Consider the following 21,686-nt stretch of genomic DNA (forward strand, 5'->3'; position numbering starts at 1 on the left):
ATTGCTCTCTGAGCCGTCAAACTTTTCAGAGAGGAGTTCTACTTTCTCATTATAAGGTGTTAAAAAAATAACTGTGTAATGTTTTTGTTGAAATTGTTTTTTCAAAGGTCAGCAATGACCTCTCAGAACTGAAGAGTAAAATATATAGTTCTGTGGAATACCATGCAGTAATGAGGAGCAATAAACTAGCTGTATATTCAGCAACATGCATAGATTTAAAAAGTACAGTACAACTCAGTTGTTTAGCAAAACATTAAACTTCTTGGACCAGGAGAGTGGCCAAATCTAATGCCCCTTCCAAAGGCGTTTGGCAAAAGTTTCCAAAGGCAGAAAAGCATGAGTAAAAATCACTGGCAAATGGGTAGAAGAAATAGTAACTAAGGGCAAAGGAATGAATAAATGGGTAAAGCAACAAGAAGCATCCAATATTAATACTACTGCCTCAAGAAAGGATCAGAGCAAGAGATGATATTCTCTTAGCTCAATTTTATCAGATGCCTGGAAGGGTAAAAACCATGTTTGCCAAGATCACCTATTCTTGGGACTTGACAAAGTTGAATGGAGGCCTGTAATTAAACCTGATGAGTTACACCACTCTGGGAGACATTTTGTCATATAATATAATGATACACTGAAACAATTGTTAGTGACCAAATTAATGATTCTAGTAACGTGCCAGACTTGTACTTTTCAGATACATCTACTACCATACCACAATATGGTGTAATACTAGCATTGTTGATCCAACTACCCTATGTACATAAGCCTCATGGTAAAATTAGTATTGATGATCAAATGTATTGGGAGACTGAGTTAAAGGCTGCTCAACATGAATGCTGATAGAAAATGACTGGCAGGAGGAAGAAATGGATTTTGTAAACCACCAGTTAATTTCTATGTGAAACACTTCTGTACAAGTATATCATAAGGTACAAATTACAGATCAAGGAGGAAAATGAGTAATCAAATCGGTATAAAAATATAAAAGGTAAATCATGGCTTTATCAGACAAATTAGTTGTTTCTTAAATCCAGCTCTACTCCAGGACTGCTCCTCCAAATACTAGGCATATTCATACTGATAGTTGCTCTGTCATATAAATGCTATACTAAATACAGACGTTTAGAGAAATATGATCATTTTGTTGTGAGAGTCTTGGCAATGGACCAAGGGGTGTCCTTTGCAATCAAGGATTAGTCTTGCCTAAAGGGATCTGGCCCTTGCCTAGCTCCTAAGAGGTAATCTCTAAGCACTCTGAATATCCTGTTTGATGTGTACCTGGGAGCCTTGGGCTATGCCAGATATGCTCTGTGTGGGTAACTAGGTGGTTTATAGTGGAAGTCTTGGGCCACGTAGTATCAGCTCAACCTCTGGAGGTGCTGGAAACTAAAGTCTGCCACAGGGCAGTCAGCCTGCTTATAGGAATAACACCCAATAAAAATGCTGGACACAAAGGTTTAGGCAAGCTGTTCTGGTCAGCGATACTATGTGCAGGTTGCCACACATCAGTGCAGGGAGAAGAAAGTGCTGTCTGCCTAAGTATCCTAAAAAAGAAAACTGGAAGTTCATGCCTAGACCCCGCTCTATGTGCCTTACCCTACTGGTAATTTTAATCTGTATCACTTTGTTGTAATAAACTGTAATGATGAATGTAACAGCTTTGTGGAGTTCTGTGAGTCTTTCTAGTGAATTAGTGAACCTGCCTGGTCGAGAGACCTCCTGAACTGCATGAGTGAAAACAGTAAGAAATAAATTTCAGCAAAAATTTCTAGGACAAATGTACAAAGTCTTTAAGAATACACGTATATCCAGAAACATATATTACACAGTACATTCTGAGGTGAGGGGAGGGGAGAAATGGAGTATGCATAACCTAATGTGATGATCACTGGAAAATATTATCTACCACACAAATTTATGTTCTAGAAGAAATGTAATTCAACATTCTAGTTCTTTTTTTTTTTAAATTTTTTTTTTCAACGTTTATTTTATTTTTGGGACAGAGAGAGACAGAGCATGAACGGGGGAGGGGCAGAGAGAGAGGGAGACACAGAATCGGAAACAGGCTCCAGGCTCTGAGCCATCAGCCCAGAGCCCGACACGGGGCTCGAACTCACGGACCGCGAGATCGTGACCTGGCCGAAGTCGGACGCTTAACCGACTGCGCCACCCAGGCGCCCCTCAACATTCTAGTTCTAAAGAAGATGTTTACCTTCTATTTTATTCACTTATTCTTTAAATATGTATGCAGTACACATATAACATGTGCCAGGTGCCATGCTGGTATACTGGAGGAGGGAGAATACAAAATACCACTTTTCAGGAATTTATAGTAAAAAGGTTAGTTTTTATATACTATTAATATTCTGAATGGTGTTATAAATGTTATAGAAAAGTAATCTTGTCCTTTTATTTTGAAAGTTTTATATCCTTTGTTATGCTTTCATTATTTTTATGGATCAGTTTTTTCCTCCATTTTGTGGATGAGTGCTTGCAGGATTCAAATTTATTGAATCTAGAACAGAGCAGCAAATATTAGTGGACTGCATATGTCTAAGTCTGCAATAGAGGTCATTTTTAGGTCTTACATTTCACTTCAAAGAAAACTTTGCAAACATAAAATTCAATCTCAATCTATGGAGCGCACACAAGAAAAAAAGGTAAATATTAGGACCTTCTCATCATCACCATCTATAGGTTTAAAAATGGGAAAACATGACAGCAAAATATAGCAAACCAATCCGGATTATATTATGTATATTTTACAAATTAAAGCAAAAATCATATTTAGCAGTGTTTTCCTCTATTCATCAATGGAAATTCTATTTAAAACCATATACCAATAATGCTCCCATAATACATGATACACACATAGTAAAATATGAGGTGGAAAGAAACAAACCATCTACTTCCAGTTTAGCTTTGTGACCCAGAGCCATCCATCAAATAAGCTTTATATGGAATGGGAAGATTCACATTATACTTTCTTGGGCTACTTTATTGCACTGTTCCTAGGAGGACTAAGGAAAAAAATGACTGTGGTCAGATGCATAAACTAACTTAAGAACCTTCAGGGATCAGAATCACTAGAATGAAAAGCTGATAGAAGTGAAAATGACAATAGATAAAAAACACTGTAAGAGAGTATTATGCTAGGCAACCACTAAAACACAGTGATTCCATTTACAGAATAGTAGTTAAAATTAATGTTATGATTAACTTAAAATTCCACTACCAGATATTAGAGACTAGTTTGCTTAAGGAGACATAATTACTAAATGTAATGTGGTATCTTGAATGGGATCCTGGAAGAGAAAACAGAAATCTGAATACAGTATGGCCTTTAGCTAATAAATGTATGACTAACAATAATGAATAATAATGTATGAATATTTGCTCATTAATTGTGACTGCTGTATCCTAGTATAAGAGACTACTAATAGGAGAAAGTGTGCGAGAAGGTGTTAGGGAGGGGAGTACATAGAAACTCTGTATTTTCTACTCATATTTTCTGCAAATATGAAACTTCTAAAATAAAAACTTAATTAAAATAAGTTCCAGTTACCTGAGAGTTATCACCTCTTATATTCTGCTATACTGTAAGCTCTTTAAGAACTGAAGTCATGAACACTTTTGTTGCCTTAATTTTTAAAAAATACTTTTAATATTTATTTATTTTTGAGAGAGAGAGAGTGCGGGGGTGGGGGGTGGGGGGGGAGGGAGGGCAGAAAGAAGGAGAAACAGAATCTGAAGCATGCTCCAGGCTCTGAAGTATCATCAGCACAGAGTCCAATGTGGGGCTCCAACCCACAGACCGGGAGATCATGACCTGAGCCACCTAGGCGCCCCTTTTTTTAAAAATTTTTAAAGTAAATTTCATGCCCAGCAGGAAGCCCAACTCAGGGCTTAACTCACAACCCAGAGATCAAGAGTTGAATGCTTAACCAACTGAACTATCCAGGCACCCCAGAAGTCATGAGTACTTCTGATGATTAGTGTCTGGCACACAGTATTCATAAACATTAGGCAAACAGGTGACCAAATATTAAGGAAAAACCTCAAGGATTTAGAACATACTTAATCTTTTTTTGTTTTTTAAAATATCCTGACCTTTTATTATGAATATATACTATAAAAATCTAAAGTGGTAAAACATTCTCTCTCCACATTTTTTTAAAAGTTTATTTATTTATTTTGAGAAACAGAGAGAGAGGGATAGTGCGGAAGGGGGGAAGGCAGAGAGAGAGGCAGAGACAGAATCCCAAGTAGGCTTTGCTCTGTCAGCGCAGAGCCCAACATGGGGCTCAATCTCACAAACCATGAGATCATGACCCAAGCCTAAATCAAGAGTTGGAGGCTTACCAACTGAGCCACCCAGGCGCCTCTCTCCACATTCTAATATATATCTTCAGGTAACAAGAAAAAAAAATAAAAAATGCACACTTAAGTTAAACATTATTAAAAAACAACAACAAAAAAAAAACCTTACCTGACAAATTTTTTCCCAAATCTCGTCGCAGCCAGCTTTTTCCTGAAAACTTAGAGCCAGATCATAGTTCTCAGCCTCTGACCAAACAATTAACGTATCCTGTTTAAAAACAAAGATTTCTACATCACCATACTAGAAAAGCTAGAAAAGAAATAACTACGAAGTATAAACAGAAATCAAGAGGACAGGAAACAGTACAGCGATGACAAATGCCCTCTGATAAGTGCAAATAATGCATACTCAATTGACATCATGTAACTGTATTTTGTTATCCTTTGAAATTTAGTAATATACTGGCAATGGAATAGCTTTGGTACTAAAATGATATTGAGCAATTTTCTAAAACAAAAAATATTAAAACGGGTTAGCAATCTGGTTCATGTACTAAGATCATGTTTAACAGAAAGTCTAGCCATTTTTGGCCAAACTGTAATGTAGACATTCTAATCATCTACATCTTTGGTTTCTAGAAAGTCAGCTATTTCACCCACTAACCACCTACCACCTACAACTTTATCTTTTCCTTTAACCTGGTTGTCAACTGGTTGCAAGCAGACTGACTAATAGCTGAGAACAATTTAGTTTAACCCTTTCTATTTTTGCCCCCCTCTCCTGAATCTGGAAAAGCCTTCAGGATATGAAGGAATTCAAAACAATGATGAAATGAAGATACTCTAAGTCCTACCAGTAAGTTGTTTCTTATTGTTAATAAGTCTAGCACCTATTTCAGCAGCTTAAGTTGTAGAAAAATTAAGAACCCCAGGGTTAGGTATTTTTCTACAAATGTTCTTAACTGTATACCTACCAAAAAGTTAATTACACTTTTTGGAAAAAGCTGTCAACCCCTTTATTAAAACTAAAGTTTGGGTTTAAATTAAAACATGGACAAATTTAAACACAAAAATCATAATGCAACACTCAAATGAAATGCCAATTTTTAACAGATATATAATAATCGAAATTTAATATGGCTAAAACTTTGATTTTTTAGAAAATACACAATTGAAAAAATACATGAGTTTATATCCCAATTGTCAAGTATATAATGTACAAAAATACCTTATAATTAAGAATTATTCACCTAATACTTCTGATTATGATGTGATATGAAAAAAATGTAAAACTCAAAGTAAGCTGCAGATTTACAAAGTCTTCAGAATGAAAACACTTCAATACTTTGATAGCTCTAATCTGTAAGTGAAAATATCCTTCAACTAACCCAGGCCTTAGGTTTTTTGTTGTGTGATCAGGTAAGAAGAACAGCTGGAAAGGTTCTCGCTTCTGCCTAGCTATGCTTCCTGGAAGTCAAATTTGCCACCAGGTATTCTAAAATTTCATCATGTGACTCCTTTCATTTAAAAACCTTCTGTGGCTCCTACCATATACAAAAGAGGTTTTGAAATATTTTAAAAAATCCAGCAGAACTCTTCTTACAAACAAAATTTTACTAAGAATCTTTATGTAGAAAAAGATAAAGACAGAACTCCTCTGGTTAAAGCACTAGGACACACATTCAGGCTCCATGTACTTTCCTCAACCCAAGTCAACTTCTTAGAGCTCTCCTCAAAACAGCTTCAGGAACAATGATCTCCAAAACTTTTTTGTCTCTCAAATTACTTAAGCATTATATTCAGAAATACAGTATCAGCAAACCAATACTTTACAAAATATACAGTAAAACAGAAATAAAAAGCCTTAAATGAAGATAAAATAAGCAGTATTTTTAAATGTTTGAATGGTTATGGTTCCATACCATTATTAGTTAACATTTTAAGACCCAGTATATACCTAGAGCACAGTAAACCCACAAATGACAGTAGATACAAGCTCCTATTTAATGTCACCCTTTTAATAATTCTGAATTTTGGGGGAGGAGCAACTTCTTGTGAGATCTATTTACCACTGTTTCTGCATTGTCACCCGGCTCACAGATTAAACTAGGAGTATAAATGTTAGCTTTACCATTACCATGTTAATTTGCACTTTTACCACTGTTTTCTTTCTTTTTTTTTTTTTATTTATTTTTGGGACAGAGAGAGACAGAGCATGAACGGGGGAGGGGCAGAGAGAGAGGGAGACACAGAATCAGAAACAGGCTCCAGGCTGCGAGCCATCAGCCCAGAGCCTGACGTGGGGCTCGAACTCACAGACCGCGAGATCGTGACCTGGCTGAAGTCGGACGCCTAACCGACTGCGCCACCCAGGCGCCCCTTTATCACTGTTTTCAACCCTTTTTATGACATGTGTTCATTTTGTTAGGGTTACACGTCAGTTTAAATTTGTAAATAAAAAACATCTGTGCATACCGGCTACTATAATTCACAGTAGTTACGGAACACTTTTCATGGAAGTGTTACCCTTAAAAGGTATCTCTACATATATTTTTTACTTCTGACCACTTATCAAATATTAGCAAAACTTAGTTTCTTTTTTTGATTAAAATATATAAACAGGTTTCGTCTTAAATTTCCACACTTTATAATGTACATTCATTTTGGAGATCACTAGTACAACAGGATAAAATCCAAAATCCTTTATCCAGGTATCTAAGGCCCTTTCCAATTTGGTTTCAATCTATCTTCTGAAAGAAAGTCTAGGTAAGCAATGAAGTCTGATTTAAGGTAATTAATTGAGTCCCCTTCTTCACCATCATTTTCTTGTTTGTTTCTTCCCCAAGCCAGGCAAAACCCAGAAACTAAATGGGATTTATATTCAGAATCCTTTTTCAATGTAAAGAGGACTGACATTGAGAGATGCTTAAAAATTCAGACTCCCATGCTTCTCCCTCGGGAACAGGTCTGGGTGAATCCCAAGAATCCTTATTTTTAAGAAGGGCCTCAGGTTATTCTTTTGATAAGTCAAATTTGAAAACATCACCTAAGCGCCTAAGCGTATCTCTGGTTGGCTGACAGAGGATGGGAAACTGCTATCACAGCAGGAACCTTCTAGCTGTATGAAATCTACTCAAAGTGAGTAGCAAATCCCATCCTTCCTTCTTCCCCTCCCAGAACCCTACTATCTCAGTCAAAAAATAACTGTAAGAAGTACTTCTCAGAACTGCTTGTTTTGAGTATTATAGTAAAAGCTCTTAGGTGAGAGAGCACAAGGCTGGCACGAGACTAGTTAAAATAAAATACAAAGTGTTAAATGGCAGAGTTTTCCACATATCCAAAAAGTCTCCCACATCCAAAAAGTCATGTTCAATTTTTGTAATAACGTGTTTTCAACCGCTGTGCTCTTTGTGTTCTAGGTTTTGCTCATTTGTGTGTAGCACACATATCTTTGGGACATTATTAATGCCTGTTTAAACCAAGAGAAGCTTAGAGTTTTCCTCTACCAACGAAACATTTAGTCACCACTATGTCCCTATGGAAATCAGATTTAAAATGAGCCTGCAGGGAGAACAGAAAAAGTCAGTTATACTTGGTTTGGTCCTTTAAAAAAATAAGAAAGGTGATTATGTCTAAGCCAAGATGGAAATAAGACATGAGCTAGAAAAGCTTGACAATTTAGCATTTACAGAATCAGATTTTCACAATGTTGTTTTATGAGAAATGCTCATTTTCAATCTTAAATATTAAAAACACATTCTTGAGGTGAATATTGTTTAAGTCAAAATTTCTTAATAATCCAAGGCCTAAATGACACTTTAGAATTCTATCTAAAACTTGGTGCTTAACATCTTTTCTAGGGAAAGGGTTATCAGTTTTTACATTATATTCACAAAGGCATTTGTGACACATTTAAAACAGTCTAACAAATCAATGGATTATTGGTTTGTTTTCCTCCCCAGTACATTAACATGAATAAACTCTGCTCATGAAATATTTGAGATCCTATTGCTTGTCAGACTAACCCTATCTTTGCCCCAATAGCTATGACAAAATTCAATATACACAGAGCTGAAGTTTTTCAAAAGGAACGTTATTTTTTAAGAAAAAGGAGAATAGAAATACCAGATTTGGAGAATTCAATCTGCAGATTTAAAATCAATTTAGAAGTCTGAAAATGAGTGAGATTAACCAGACATATAGTGCAACATAACATCTAGCTCTCTAGTAGTTCCTAACAGTAGTTGACCCTAACTTGTTTTGAGATGGATTTTTAAACTATACTATCGTATATATAACATATAGTCCAAGGTACACATGATGACACTGCTAAAAAACAGTACTAAAATCTTCCTAAAATCTGTGATTATTTGGATATAATGGGAATAACCCCAGACTAGAATTAGGACCTGGGCATCACTCACAGTTTCACTGTCCGCTATTTCTGTGACTTTCAGCAAAGTATTTAACCCCTTTGATTCTTCTTTCCTCATTGGAAAAGAGGATTATGATGAGATTATTATGACTATAGGTCTTTCATTAAGCTTATGTGTGAGGTACTATGCTAAAGCATTTTTTTATACATTAATTCACAACTATTACATGATGTAGGTAGTACCTCCATTTAAAAGATAAGATTCAGAGAAAATCTGCTCAAAATTATAATAATGAAATAAATACCTTAAAAGTATTCATGTCCTTGATACTATGCCCCATAAAAAACGTGAACAATTCTAAAAGAACACAAAGTTCTTAACAACTTGCTTCCCAACCTTTTGCCCTGCAGCATTATATTTATGTAGGTTACCTGTCCGAACCTCTATATAAAATCCCTCTCCATCTGATTTCCAAGGATTCCTTAGTCTCGTTCCAAACCACCACCTAGAATATACCTGTACTCATGACTGCCCAATCTTTCCAACATAATAATTCATGTCCTCCACTTGTGCTCCTGATCTATTGCCAAAGTGGGCTCTATTCATTACACATTCATGCTATTTTCTTAACTCAGCATTCAGTATTATAGAAATATCCCTTACATTATATACTATACTCCTTACGTTAGTCTATTCCCCACAGTGCCTCTCAGGTAAAACCCCAAATCCCTAATTTTATTGGTTTATTTTGCCAACTAAGAGATACATTGTGACAATTTTCACCTCTACATTTAAAAAAACCTTTTTTTAATGTTTTTTCATTTTTGAAAGAGACACAGTTCAAGCAGGGGTGCGGGAGAGAGAGGAGGACACAGAATCTGAAGCAGGCGCCAGGAGCTGAGCTGTCAGCACAGAGTCCAACGCGGGGTTCAAACTCACGGACCGTGAGATCATGACCTGAGCCAAAGTTGGACGCTTAACTGAGTCACCCAGGCGCCCCTCACCTCTAACTTTAAAAAAAATTTTTAATGTTTATTTTTGAGAGAGAGAGAAAGAGAGTGTGAGTGAAAGGGCAGAAAGAGAGGGAGATACAGGGTCTGAAGCAGGCTCCAGGCTCTTAGAACTGTCAGCACAGAGTCTGATGTGGGGTTCAAACCCACTAACTGAGATCATGACCTGAGCCGAAGCTGGATGCTTAACCAACTGAGCCACCCAGGGACCTATCACCTCTACCTTTAGCACAGATGTTCTTCTAACTACAACCTAGAAATAGTCTCAATCTTTCACTTGCAGGATATGAACAGCCATTCATTGACCCTCCTTTTGTTACCAAAATTCTATTCTCTCTCGGTTTCAAGAAAACACATTTTTCTGATTTTCTACTCTTCCAATTGCGTATTCTTCCTCTTAACTAGATCTTCTTCCTAATTACCAAACACCTAACCCAGCAGTATACCCTGTCAATTCTATCTTCAATATGTATCTCAAACCCATCCACCTCTTTCTATCTCCACTGACATTACCCTAACCTGATTCAACATTATCTCTTGCTTGAATTATATTGTAATCTCTCAGCTACTCTACCAGTTATTGCACCTCTTCAATTCCACACATTTTTGCTTTAGTTTGGATCATGTCACTGCTCTGCTGAAAATTTTCAAAAACTTTCAAATGCACTTTAAAAATCTAAACCAGTTAGTTACAAACCCGTAAGCAGCACTCAACCAAGTATTAATTGGATGAATGAATAAATGTGGACAATTCAACAAGGCTCGGTCTTATGCTTTATTCTTTTCTCGATTTCTATCTACTCCCTTGAAAGAGGTCCCCTCTTACAGCTAAAAGTAGCAATGATTCTCAAATTAGAATCTTTCATACCAACTCTTACTGTCTCTAGTTCAGTTGTTCATTTTAAGACATTTACAATTATCTTATCATCATTTCAAAGCCTAAGTTGGGGGGAGAGAAGGTATAAAACAGTATATAGTATGCTACCAATTATGCCAGTAAAAGGGAAAATATATATGTGATTGCATGCCTACTCATTCACACATGCATAAGACCTCTAGGAAGATATGCAAGAAACTGGTAACACTGGTGGCCTCTAGCAATGGAAAGCATATGGATGGAGTCCAGGGTGGGAGAGACTTCACCAAATACTTTCTGAACTTTTAACGATGTGACTGTATTATCTACCCAAAAATAGTTTTTCTTTTTTTTTTTTAAATTAACAAGCCAATAACCAAATCATTAATGTAAACCTTTCTTCTCAGCTTCTCAGTTCCTGGAGAGAACCATCATTTTCCTGGCCCCAAGACTCTAAACACTTCTAGTGACCCTTGATTCCTTCTCTTTCATATTTAATCATTCACCAAATCTTCCAGCACTTTCTTGGAAATATACTAGAGCTCTTTTTCTTCTTTCTAATTCCATTTACTATACTGCAACAGACTTTAATTTTTTCTGCATCTTAATTATAGTAAATAGTCTTGCTACTCCAAAGCTGTTTCCCTTTCCACCCCCAATTCATTATCCACGACACTGCCACACTTGCTTCCCAAACACGGTATCACTTTCATCATGTTAAACCCCCTCCTCAAGAATCTATAATAGCTCCTGTTTAGCTAAACAAATGTAAAAATAAGAAACCTCTGCTGCAAAGAGGCTTAATAACTTTTGTGTCAGGTGTACCATTTCCTTCAGCGGACAGGACCAGGGAGAGTGAAATTTTTCTTAATGATTCTAGCTCAAATCTTCCTTCTTTAATTTTCTACTGCCTGAGTCTGTGGAATAAATTGTTTTTATAAATTTTGTGTTGGCATATACATGCTGTATAATCTCAGTCAAGAAACTTGACCTTTCTGGGCCTTAACTGCCTTATCTGTGGAATGCTTTCATGGGCTTTCAATAAGGACTAGATTAAAACCATTTATCAGTTGTTTTATTATCATAAGGTAAATGTTTCACCTGTTATTATCTTGTCTCCCAAAAAACCCATGGGGACTTCCTTACACTTCTTTCCTAAACCCAATTAACACCCAATGGTATTACATATAAAAGGGTACACATCCCTATGACTCTGCTTTTGATTTAGTCAACATCAGTAGGGCTGATTCTAAATAACTTAAAGTTTTCATATGTATCATCAGGCACGTTATTTCATGTTCTACTGCCTACAGTAATCAAGAAAGTGTTGTGAATCAATGATGACCTATTGATATGGGGTCATTTCACATTCAACTCAACTCATTCTAACTTATTTTGAGCCCATAAATCAGAACTTGGCTCATTTTAGAACTGTGTAATGTTAAAAAAATAATGTTAAATAATTTTCTTTGAATTTATCCAATGCATTCTGTAGCAATATGTCCTATAAACTATGAGCATGTCATTCACTCTAGTCTTTTTAAAATTAAAAACCCATTACCGATCAATATATTTCATATAAATTTTGGAAATGAATACTTTTCTGGGCCAATTTATTGAATAACTTAAATGATGACATTAAAAAATATAATTCTAATGAACAGAAAAACATCTATGTGTTTGGAAATCTCAATTTGTATAATCTGGCAAAAAGTACAAAATGAACAATGTTTTGGTGAAAAAATGAAAAACCGTTATGTACAACAAAGTTTAAAACAATCCCTAAACTGCTCATTGATTCTATTAGAAAAGTGTACTCAATTTAAACAAAAATAAAGAAAATAAAACAAGTGACCCTATTTACACATTTTTCAATTTTAGATACAGAGCTTTTCCATATTACTGTCAGTGCCAGTGTTCTCTTATACTTTAATGTTCTTTAGTAAAAGTAATTCACTTAGAAAAAGGTTCTTAAAAATCCTAACGTTATATATTTAAACGTGATGAATTATGGAAAACATTTTCCCAACAGCATGAATTTTTAAAAATAAGTACTTTTTTCTCCAATACTTTAGCTTTCTAGGAGAGTAATATTACAAAGAAAGATATGTTTTAAAGTTTCTAATGAACCATCATGTATTTCTGGACTAATGTTGGAGGACTATTTTATACACAAACCACTATCACATGTGATCTTTTCAACAGCAACAACAGTTAAAGAATCTTATACACAATCTGAAAAGAATCCACATTATAATTAATTTGTAGGGAGTCACATTAAAAACATAGTTCCTGAATATTTTATATTCATACAGATAGGAGGGAAAAAGATTACAAATTGGAATTTCTTTGCCAACAAGCAAAGCAGAAAAAAAAAAAAAAAAAAAAAAGTACAAAACAAAAAAGGTAACTATCTGGTAAGATTCAGTGCAAAGACAATCATCTGCTTGGCTGACTTAGAAATTAAATTTACTTAAGTATCCAAGTTGTAGGAAACATTTTCAAGTTCAATACAGGACAAATGTTTGGTTCTCCATCACAAAGACACATAATATTTTCTAAGCAATAAGAAAAAAACATTAATATTGAAAAATTAAGTATTTCAAAGAAGTGGTTAAGAATATATTGCACATGCAAAACAACAGTTTAACAGTAAGATTTTTACTAATAATGAGCTGTGCAACAGACATGTTGTCACTCCTCCAACTGTGAAGTATTTATTTCTGGGCATCCAAATTTTCACTGACCTTGAAGAAAGTAGGTATTGACGGTGTGAATATAATCCTAAAGTAACTTATCTTTTCCTAGAAAACTCTCTGCCACATTCATTTTACACACCACACCACACCCACACCCACCTAGAAATAATCTAAATGTCTAATATAGAATACTACACAGTTAAAAAAAAAAAACCCGAAAAACTAGATCTACATTGTTAATATCAACAAATCTTCAAATTAACTGTTGAATGAAAAATGAAAATCCAGAGTACATGTAAGAGTATGAGATCAACTGTATAAAGTTTAAAAACACATAAAAGACTACATATTATTTATGAGTACATACATATGCAGAAAAGGTATATAAGCATGTACAGAAATAATACATCAATTTCAGAACAGTGGTTACCTACAGTTAGGAAGGAGAATGGATAGAATGAGATGGGGGTACAAAGGGGACTTTAACTCTATCCACAATGTTGAACATTACAAAGATTTGAAACAAATATGGTATAATGTTAACACTTTAAATTTGGTGGTTATACGGACACACATTATATTTTCTGTACTTTTCAGTTTTGAAATATATAATAATAAAAATGCAAATATTCACAAAAGAAAAGGTTCAAGCACTGCTGCCAATTCCAGATTAAATACCTGTGCACACTAAAAAAAAAACACAGGTTTTTCTCTTCCCAATAAGACAATAAATAATAGAAAACATTACATGACTGGCAATGTACACTTTTATAAAGTATCACACCACTTTTTATATTAAAAATATAGAATTAAAGAACAGGATTTAAATGCTTCTACTTCAAAAACTCTACTTTTGCTGGAGGCAAACGATCAAATTTCACACCACAAACAGGTTTTCCTCGCTTTAAAGAGTGTCCCTTTGAATTTTCTTATATGCCATTTTCTTTAAATGTGATTGAGAATAAAAAGGCTTAGTGTACAGGGTATAAAAGATACCTGGCTATCTGTAGTTAAATAAGACTAATGAATACACTATATTCTAACATAAACTAACACTGGCTCAATTCAAAGGTAATAAATTACTGCCAGTACAAAAACTTTCACTTTTGTTTCAAACTTTTGACCTACCAGGGAAATACAGTGTGTAACTCTGTTTACCAAACATGTTTTATCTTATCAGGAAAATTTTCCCATCTTTGTAACATTAATACTTTCTTGATCACAGATGAAGTCTTTCAAATTAAAGATAAACTACTTGCCTGTTGTTTTTGATATGCAGTGTTTGGATTTATCTTTGATTCCAAGAGTAGTGATCCTGAAAGATAAAAAATAATATTTATAAGTTTCAATTTATAAAACCTGATTAAAGTATCAGAATATAAATTTAAAAAAAAAACAAAAACTTCTGTTCTCTTCCCTTATCTAGAGATGTGAAGTAATCAAATGTATTATGATTCACATTTTTCTCTCCAGATCTGGGCTTCATATTTAATTTAGAACACACCATCTTATCCCCATATGCCCTTAAAGGAAAAAAAATCCTCTTAGGATCAACATTCAGACCCAAAATGTAAGGAGGCTAGATGTCCATTCAAGTTTTATTGAAATGAAAATTTTAAGATCTAAATGACTACTTGAAGCCAAACTCTTTTTAACAAAGTTATTTTATTGCTTTTCCATTTTAACAAATAAAACAAATTACAAAGGACAACAGGAATCTAAGTAGTTAGTACATAAATTACAGAACTGCATTTATCCTTTTCTCCTTAACAAAAGGAAGGACACTTCATGTAGAAATAAACGTCCACAACTATTTAAAATAATAGGGAGAGTGCGAGAGTTCAAAATACAATAAATCTAAGATTGTTATTTTTCTACTATCTGGACACAGCTGGTCAAACCGAGGCGTTCAGATTACAACGAGAATGGTTTTAATTACGACTCTACATTTTATAATTTAAAAATACTTCACATGACTCCTACAAAAAAAATCAACGGATAAACGTTTACAATCTGCTCTGGTGTCCTAACTTGTTTAGGTTGTAAAGTATCCACTTTTTCATGGCAACCTCTACAAAGGCAGCCTGGAGGGATCCCCGACATAGATATGCTTGTGCGTGCATGTATCGTGGCAACAGTCTGCAATAACTGCAGGAAAAGGTGCCTTTTGGTTTTCCCTAGCACCTGTCGACTGGGGCGAACGGGATTCGTTAGTAAAATGGGTTAAAAACAACAACAACAACAACAACACTGAGAAAGTAAAGTTTTACTAAGACTTTTGAAATAGACAAATAATTGGGTAAAAAAGCAAAAATTAAGTGTGTGGGGGGTGTCGTCAGCTCCCTAGGGCGAGTAAATAACTACTCTGTCTTCTCATTACTTCCTCTCTTCTCACTCGCCCCTTTTCAAAGGAGGCGAGACTGGAGAGGAAGGGGTCAAATCCTTAATAGGGATAGGAGGCGGGGGAACAGCATCAGCGTCTGACTGAGGGTAAATCCGGACAAAGTAGTTTGTTTTTACCGTACAGAAGTGCAGGCACAAAACCAATGCGCTGTCCCAAGATGTGGCAGTAACAGTACCCGGCCCAGGGCCTAAACACCAGGGCTTTGCCCAAACCGGAGGCACTGACTGTTCCCTATTCTATGTTCCAATAACCTTACCGTCGGACTCAGCCCGAACCAGCAGCGACATCCCCTTGAGCTCCTCTACGTAAGTAGAGGAGACGTGCCCGGTGCCTCGGTCGTCCCATTGACGGTCTTCGTTGAGGGTATAGACCTTCACTCGCCGCCGCGTATCCGACATGGTGGCTGCTGTCCCCACCGCTCCAGCCGCTGCCTCCTCGCTCACGTCGTCCGCGCCCCTCACTCTTGAGAGACGGTTGCGGCGGAGGCGGCAGCGGCGGCGGCGGCTCCAGAGAGGCCCGAGTTCACCATGGCTCCCAAGGTTCAGCCGCGGGAAGGGGCAACAAGAGTCACCGAGACCTCTCCGCCCGGAGACCCGGTAACCTCTCACTTCACCCCCGCACACACCCACCCTCCCTCCCTTTGCCCCCCAGAGCTCGCTCGCTCTCCCGCCGCCGCCGCCGCCGCGGTAACTACTACAGATCCGCCATCTTGTAACCCGATTCTCTACGCCTTTCTCTTCCTCCTCCAGCAGACTCGCACGGGCTGTACTAGCAGGGGCTACGGCGGCCGACGAGTCCAACACGCTGCACTTCTGCTTTCCGCACGCTCTTCCGAGCCCGCAGTGCTCGGTGTTCTCGCGAGGCGGTTTACTGGCCCGAAGTGGGAGGGTCTACGTGCAACTTCCTCTTCTCTCGGCCTTGCCTGATGGGGCGGGATCTCGCCCGGGTGGTCGGCTCTCGCGAGTTCTCTGTCCCCTTTAGTGCCGCGAGACTGCTTTCTGAGCTAGCGGCGAGAGCCGAGTTTTGGGTTTTTCTTGAAGTGGTTGCGGGCTATCCTGAGGGTGTGACGAGCCGTGGGACCCAGCTCTGAGGAAAAAGTAGAGCAAACTTGGGAGGTACGCATCCTCGGGCGGGACTAACCCTAAGCAAGAGGGAAGGAAATGTGCTCGCACTCTTAATTGGAAGCTAACCCTGTCAGCCTATGGGAGAAAAACAGTTTAAATTTCTGTGAACATGTAGGAACAGTGGTCTCTTTAAGGAGACCCGAAACCCACCAAAACTTATTATGGAATCTGTTAAAGTTAAGCATCTCCTCAGGAAGTGTTCTGTGGATCTCCAGGCAATTATAACGTGCGTGGTACGGAGTGTGTTGACAAATTCCTATTTCCCGCCAAAGCGTTTCACTGTTAGGCTTTTGGTAGCTGGCCATTGAAAAGCATCCTTTCCCCCTCACGAAAATACAGTGGCCTTTCCGTGTTTCTAAGCTCGGAAAAGAAATCTTCAGAGAAGTTGAGGGAAGTGGCGCGGACCTACGTTCCTAACACATCTAAAATAGTTGTTTTGATATTTTTGAGTTTTTCTTACGGGCATTTCTTGCGTTATCTATCGGGAGGTCTTCTGCGCTGAATAAGCGGAAGGTGAATTCTCTCGGCATTCACATTGATTGTCAAACATTGCCGGTTGGATACCAGCCATTTGCTGGGCAGTCGTTTATTTCGGTCCACATTCGTTCTCGATGGAATCCTTTTATTCGTTTTTAAAGCCTTTCTCAGCTTGTTCTGTCTTTAGTTCTTTCTAACCCATTAGTCTGAAAAGTGAAAAACAGACGAATTGCACACGTAGCCCCTTTGGCGCATCTTGGGAGTTGTCAGTACTTACCTGTGGTTTTGACAAGATCTTCTACGTAGACACCCTTCGGAGGTGCACTAAAAACGTGAGAAGTCTTAGGAAGAACAGACGCCTGATACAAAATAAATTCTAATTGCAAAATCTGAATACATAGGATTTTTTTTTTAATCTGAAGGAGACCTCAGAAAATGTACTTGAATTAAGTAGTTATATGTAATAATAGGACCCGTTAATTGCTGTGATTGATGTGGACAAAATGCATTTTGAGCCCAGAGGAAATAATATTTCTGTCATGGGTCAAAGAAAGCTTCACAGAAGTTTTGAACCAGATGTTAGAGGATCCTTGAATGGGAATTTGCATTTTGGCTTGGGAAGGTGTTAAAGGCTGAGAGGACAGGAGGAACAAAGTCATTATATGTTACTGGCCTAAAAGAACTTCTCTGTAAGTAATATATAAGTTAAAGGAATGACAACTATGAAGAAGTCTCTTTAATACTATATGTGTCAAGGTTAATGGCCCTACTAACTCTGGATAAAACGGCGAAATAATAGTTATTTCCTGTATTTACTCAATTATTCCTAGTATTTGTTGATCATATACTATGTGCTAGGACACTGTTCCATACAGTGAATAAATAGAAGTCCCTCTTGTCATGGAGCTTACATTCTAGTGTAGGAAGACAATGAACAAATATATGCCAGATACTGATAAATATGAGTACAAAAAAATAAGAGTAGCAAAAGGTCAGTGAGCTTGGGAAGGAAAATGGTGTTTATTGAGGAGGGCCTCTGAGGGAGGTAGTCAGCCATGCATTTCCTCAAGGGAAGAGAGCATGAGGGAGCCGGACAGCAAAGTACAAAGCCTTGTGGCTGTAGCATGCTGAGTGAGAGGGATAATAAGGAAACCAGTGTCTTTAAACCAAATTTTGTAATACTATACATATTGTTGTACAGATGTACCCCAGTTTAAACCGTCTTCTATGTGTCATTTCCAGTAGTTTCCACCCTTCAACAATAAGTGATTTACAGAAATTATTTCATGTGTTCAAAATATATTTGAAGTTAAATTCCTAGAGCAGGGATTTTCAGCATTGGCACTAACATTTTGGGCTAGATAATTCTTTGTTGTGAGAGGTTGTTCTGTGCATTACAAGGTGTTTAGCAGCATCCCTTATTTTCACCCATCTGATGCCAGTATTATTGCACCCTTTCGTCCAGCTGTGATCACCCAAATCATCTACCATCATTGCCATTGTCCTTGGGAGGCACGTTACATTTTTTAATTCTTGAAGGTTTAAAAAATTACGTTGTTAATATATACAATTAGGTTGTCATTTGATTGACTCATGTCCTTGAAATGTGAGGCTTTCTGTTTTCACCCTTCCCATTCTGTTAAATGTTTTAATAAACAAGAGTTTGCTATATTCACTCATTTTTTTTCTTTAAGATGATTAAGTCTTTGCCATTTAAATAAACCATCAAACTAATAACCTATATCCTCTTCAGCCACATTCCTATTTCTTTTCCCCTTTACAGCCAAACTAAGTGTTGAAGTGTGAAGTTGTTTATATACCCTTCATTTCTTCACCTCTCACTTATTCCTCAATTGAACCTATTCTGATTTCTATCCCTTCCATCCTTCTGCCTTGCCTTCATCATAAAGTTCTTTATAAACTAACTGAAGATATCTATGTTAATAATGCCACTGGACATTTTTCAACCCATTTTACTTGAACTAAGCTAATTTGTTTTGAGGGAGAGAGAGAGAAGGAATCCAAAGCAGGCTCTGTGCTGTCAGCATGGCATCCTACTAACCGTGAGATCATATAACCTGACATGAAATCAACAATCAGACTCATAACTGATTGAGCCACCAGACGCCCATCCTTGATCCAAGTTAAAATTGACACTTTTTTGTCTGAACTTTGTTCCCTACAGTCATCTCATGACAACTCTTGCTTTATCCTTCAGATGCTGCTAGTTGCCACTTTCATAGAGGAGCCTCTGACTCCCCTGACTAGATAATATCCTCTTGGAATGTTACAGACACCAAAAAATCCAATTCAGAGTAGTTTAAATGATAAGAGAATTTATTGGCTCATGAATGGGAAGTCTGGAGATAAAGGAAAATCTCAGATAGACTCAATTGGTTCAACATGAACAGCGAGAACTTGTTTTCCTTCTCCCTCTGAATTCTATATTCTGCTTTGTCAAATTCATCTAAGGCTTAAGATCTTTTGTATCTTAAGACAGTGGCCAAGAGCTCCCAAGTTTCCACAGTTCTTTATTCACAGCAAAAGAGAGTTTCCTCACATATTCCCAGTTGCATTGTAATTAGACTAATATAGGTCACATGTCTACTCTTGAACCTAGAGATTTGAAGTCTAGGGAATGTCAAGCACTGATTGGTGGAGGCAAATCAAGGCCCATCCTGGGGGCTGGGGATGGGTTTAATCCCACTCAAATCCCGCGGATATACCATGTGATAATGGGTAAAACAGATGTGGGAAGACAACCAGAGTATCCGTTTTATTTTCTTATTACGTATTCACAGGACCATGCACCCTTCCATTGTAGCATTTGTCATATGTGTAGCTTTATTTGTATGATTTCTGATTAATAATTGTCTCTTCATCTAGATGACAAATTTCTTTGAGTTCAGGGATCTATGTTTTTTTCTTACCATTTTATCTGTAGTGCCTAGCAGACGGTGTGGAATATAGCATGAACTCAATAACTGTTCAAAGATTGAAGTTTCCTTAGAAGTTTACTACTCAATTTGACATGCTGCCTAGAAGGTAATTTAATAACTCCCCTATCAAATCAACTGAGATTAAATTATATCTTTGAAAGCTACAGATTGGTATGTCTAATTTCTAAGTAGTCAGTTTTTGGCGCACTACTGAAAGTTGTGAAACAAACCTGATATATTTTTTACATTTTTTAACAGTTTCTGATTCCTTGTAGGATAAAGTTCTGTAGGGTGGCATACAAAGCTCTTCATGGTTTAGCCCCTACCAAATCCTGGCTCTTTACTCTCAAGAGCAAGGCTATGGGCTGTGTGATTTTCCCTGGGGTGATTTTTTCAATCATAGCTCTTCCCATACCATTTTCCAAATATTCTTAGGACCCTTTTCTCTGGGTGATTGTCGTTTCTCCAGGTGTGCCCTCATACCCTGACAGAATAGAGGCAGAGGAATGTGGCAAGAGGTCCATCTGTTTGGTATTCAGGCTTTCATTTAATTACTCCTTTTAACCCTGCTTTCACAGTGGCCCACTAATGTGACTAGTGTCTCCAAGTCAAAAGACTCTCCTAATTCGGAAAATAAATCTCAGTCTCCTGAGGTGGTGGTGGCAACAGTGTTCAAAGGGCTTATATGGGTATGAGTGTGTGTAGAGGGAGATGGTAGTCCTTTGGTTATGTGAGGTTGGGAAGGGAACCCTTTCTATATAGTTTGACCCTGTCCTCAGATTCTCAGCCCTGATCCTTTCTGATTTGTTGTGGAGATAATTAATTCTCTTCTTCTCTGATCATCTCTGTGGTAAATTAGGTTGTAACTTCCTCTGTTCTCCTAAGGTCCACTACTGCTCCTACCATTTGCTTGCCATGCAAATGACATTTGTTAAAATATCTTATCTGCTATTGTCTCTTTTGTTATGTTTGCCCTTTGGACTCTATACTTAAAAACTTTTTTTATTTAACTATATGTGGCTAATTTCCTATTTTTGACAAAGGTATTCTAACATATTTCATGTTTAATTCTGTATTCCACTTGGATTTTTTGTATATGTGAAGTAGGATGCTAATTTAAAATTTTCCTCCAAATGGAGAGCCACTTGTCAATATTATTTATAGATTAAATAATTTGAAGTGCTATTTTAATCATACTCTTTACTAAGTTTACAGTCACATATACATAAATATATCTGGATTTTAAATTTGTAAAAAATTTTATTATTTTGAGAGAGAGAGAAAGCATGAGTGGGGGAGGGACAGAGAGAAAGGAGAGAGAGAGAATCCCAAGCAGGTTCCACACTGTCAGTGCAGAGCCCCACGCAGGGTTCAAACTCATGAACTGTGAGATCCATGACCTGAGCCAAAGTCAGACACTCAGCCAACTGAGCCACCCAGATGCCTCTGTATCTGGGTTTGAGTCTGAACTCACTACATTG

The 21,686-nt window shown here is 37.1% G+C and overlaps 1 protein-coding gene across 5 annotated transcripts in view; it reads right to left on the reverse strand.

Annotated features, from left to right (window-relative positions):
- The window catches only part of PPP4R3B (protein phosphatase 4 regulatory subunit 3B), a 65,875-nt gene extending 49,413 nt beyond the window's left edge, over positions 1-16,462 (reverse strand). For 2 of the 5 annotated variants that reach the window (XM_030310636.1, XM_030310634.1), the window contains exons 1-3: positions 15,922-16,455; positions 14,521-14,576; positions 4,490-4,588 (exon numbers count right to left, since the gene is read on the reverse strand). In XM_030310636.1, coding sequence (XP_030166496.1) covers positions 4,490-4,588; positions 14,521-14,576; positions 15,922-16,063 — 297 coding nt within the window. In that variant the 5' untranslated portion in view covers positions 16,064-16,455. Of the gene's footprint in view, positions 1-4,489; positions 4,589-14,520; positions 14,577-15,921 lie in introns of all 5 variants that reach the window. The other 3 variants (XM_030310635.1, XM_030310633.1, XM_030310637.1) reach the window with 3 other exon arrangements.
- Positions 16,463-21,686: the final 5,224 nt, after the last annotated feature.

Source organism: Lynx canadensis, chromosome A3, assembly GCF_007474595.2.
Source record: "Lynx canadensis isolate LIC74 chromosome A3, mLynCan4.pri.v2, whole genome shotgun sequence".
In the NCBI taxonomy this organism is placed as follows: Eukaryota; Metazoa; Chordata; class Mammalia; order Carnivora; family Felidae; genus Lynx; species Lynx canadensis.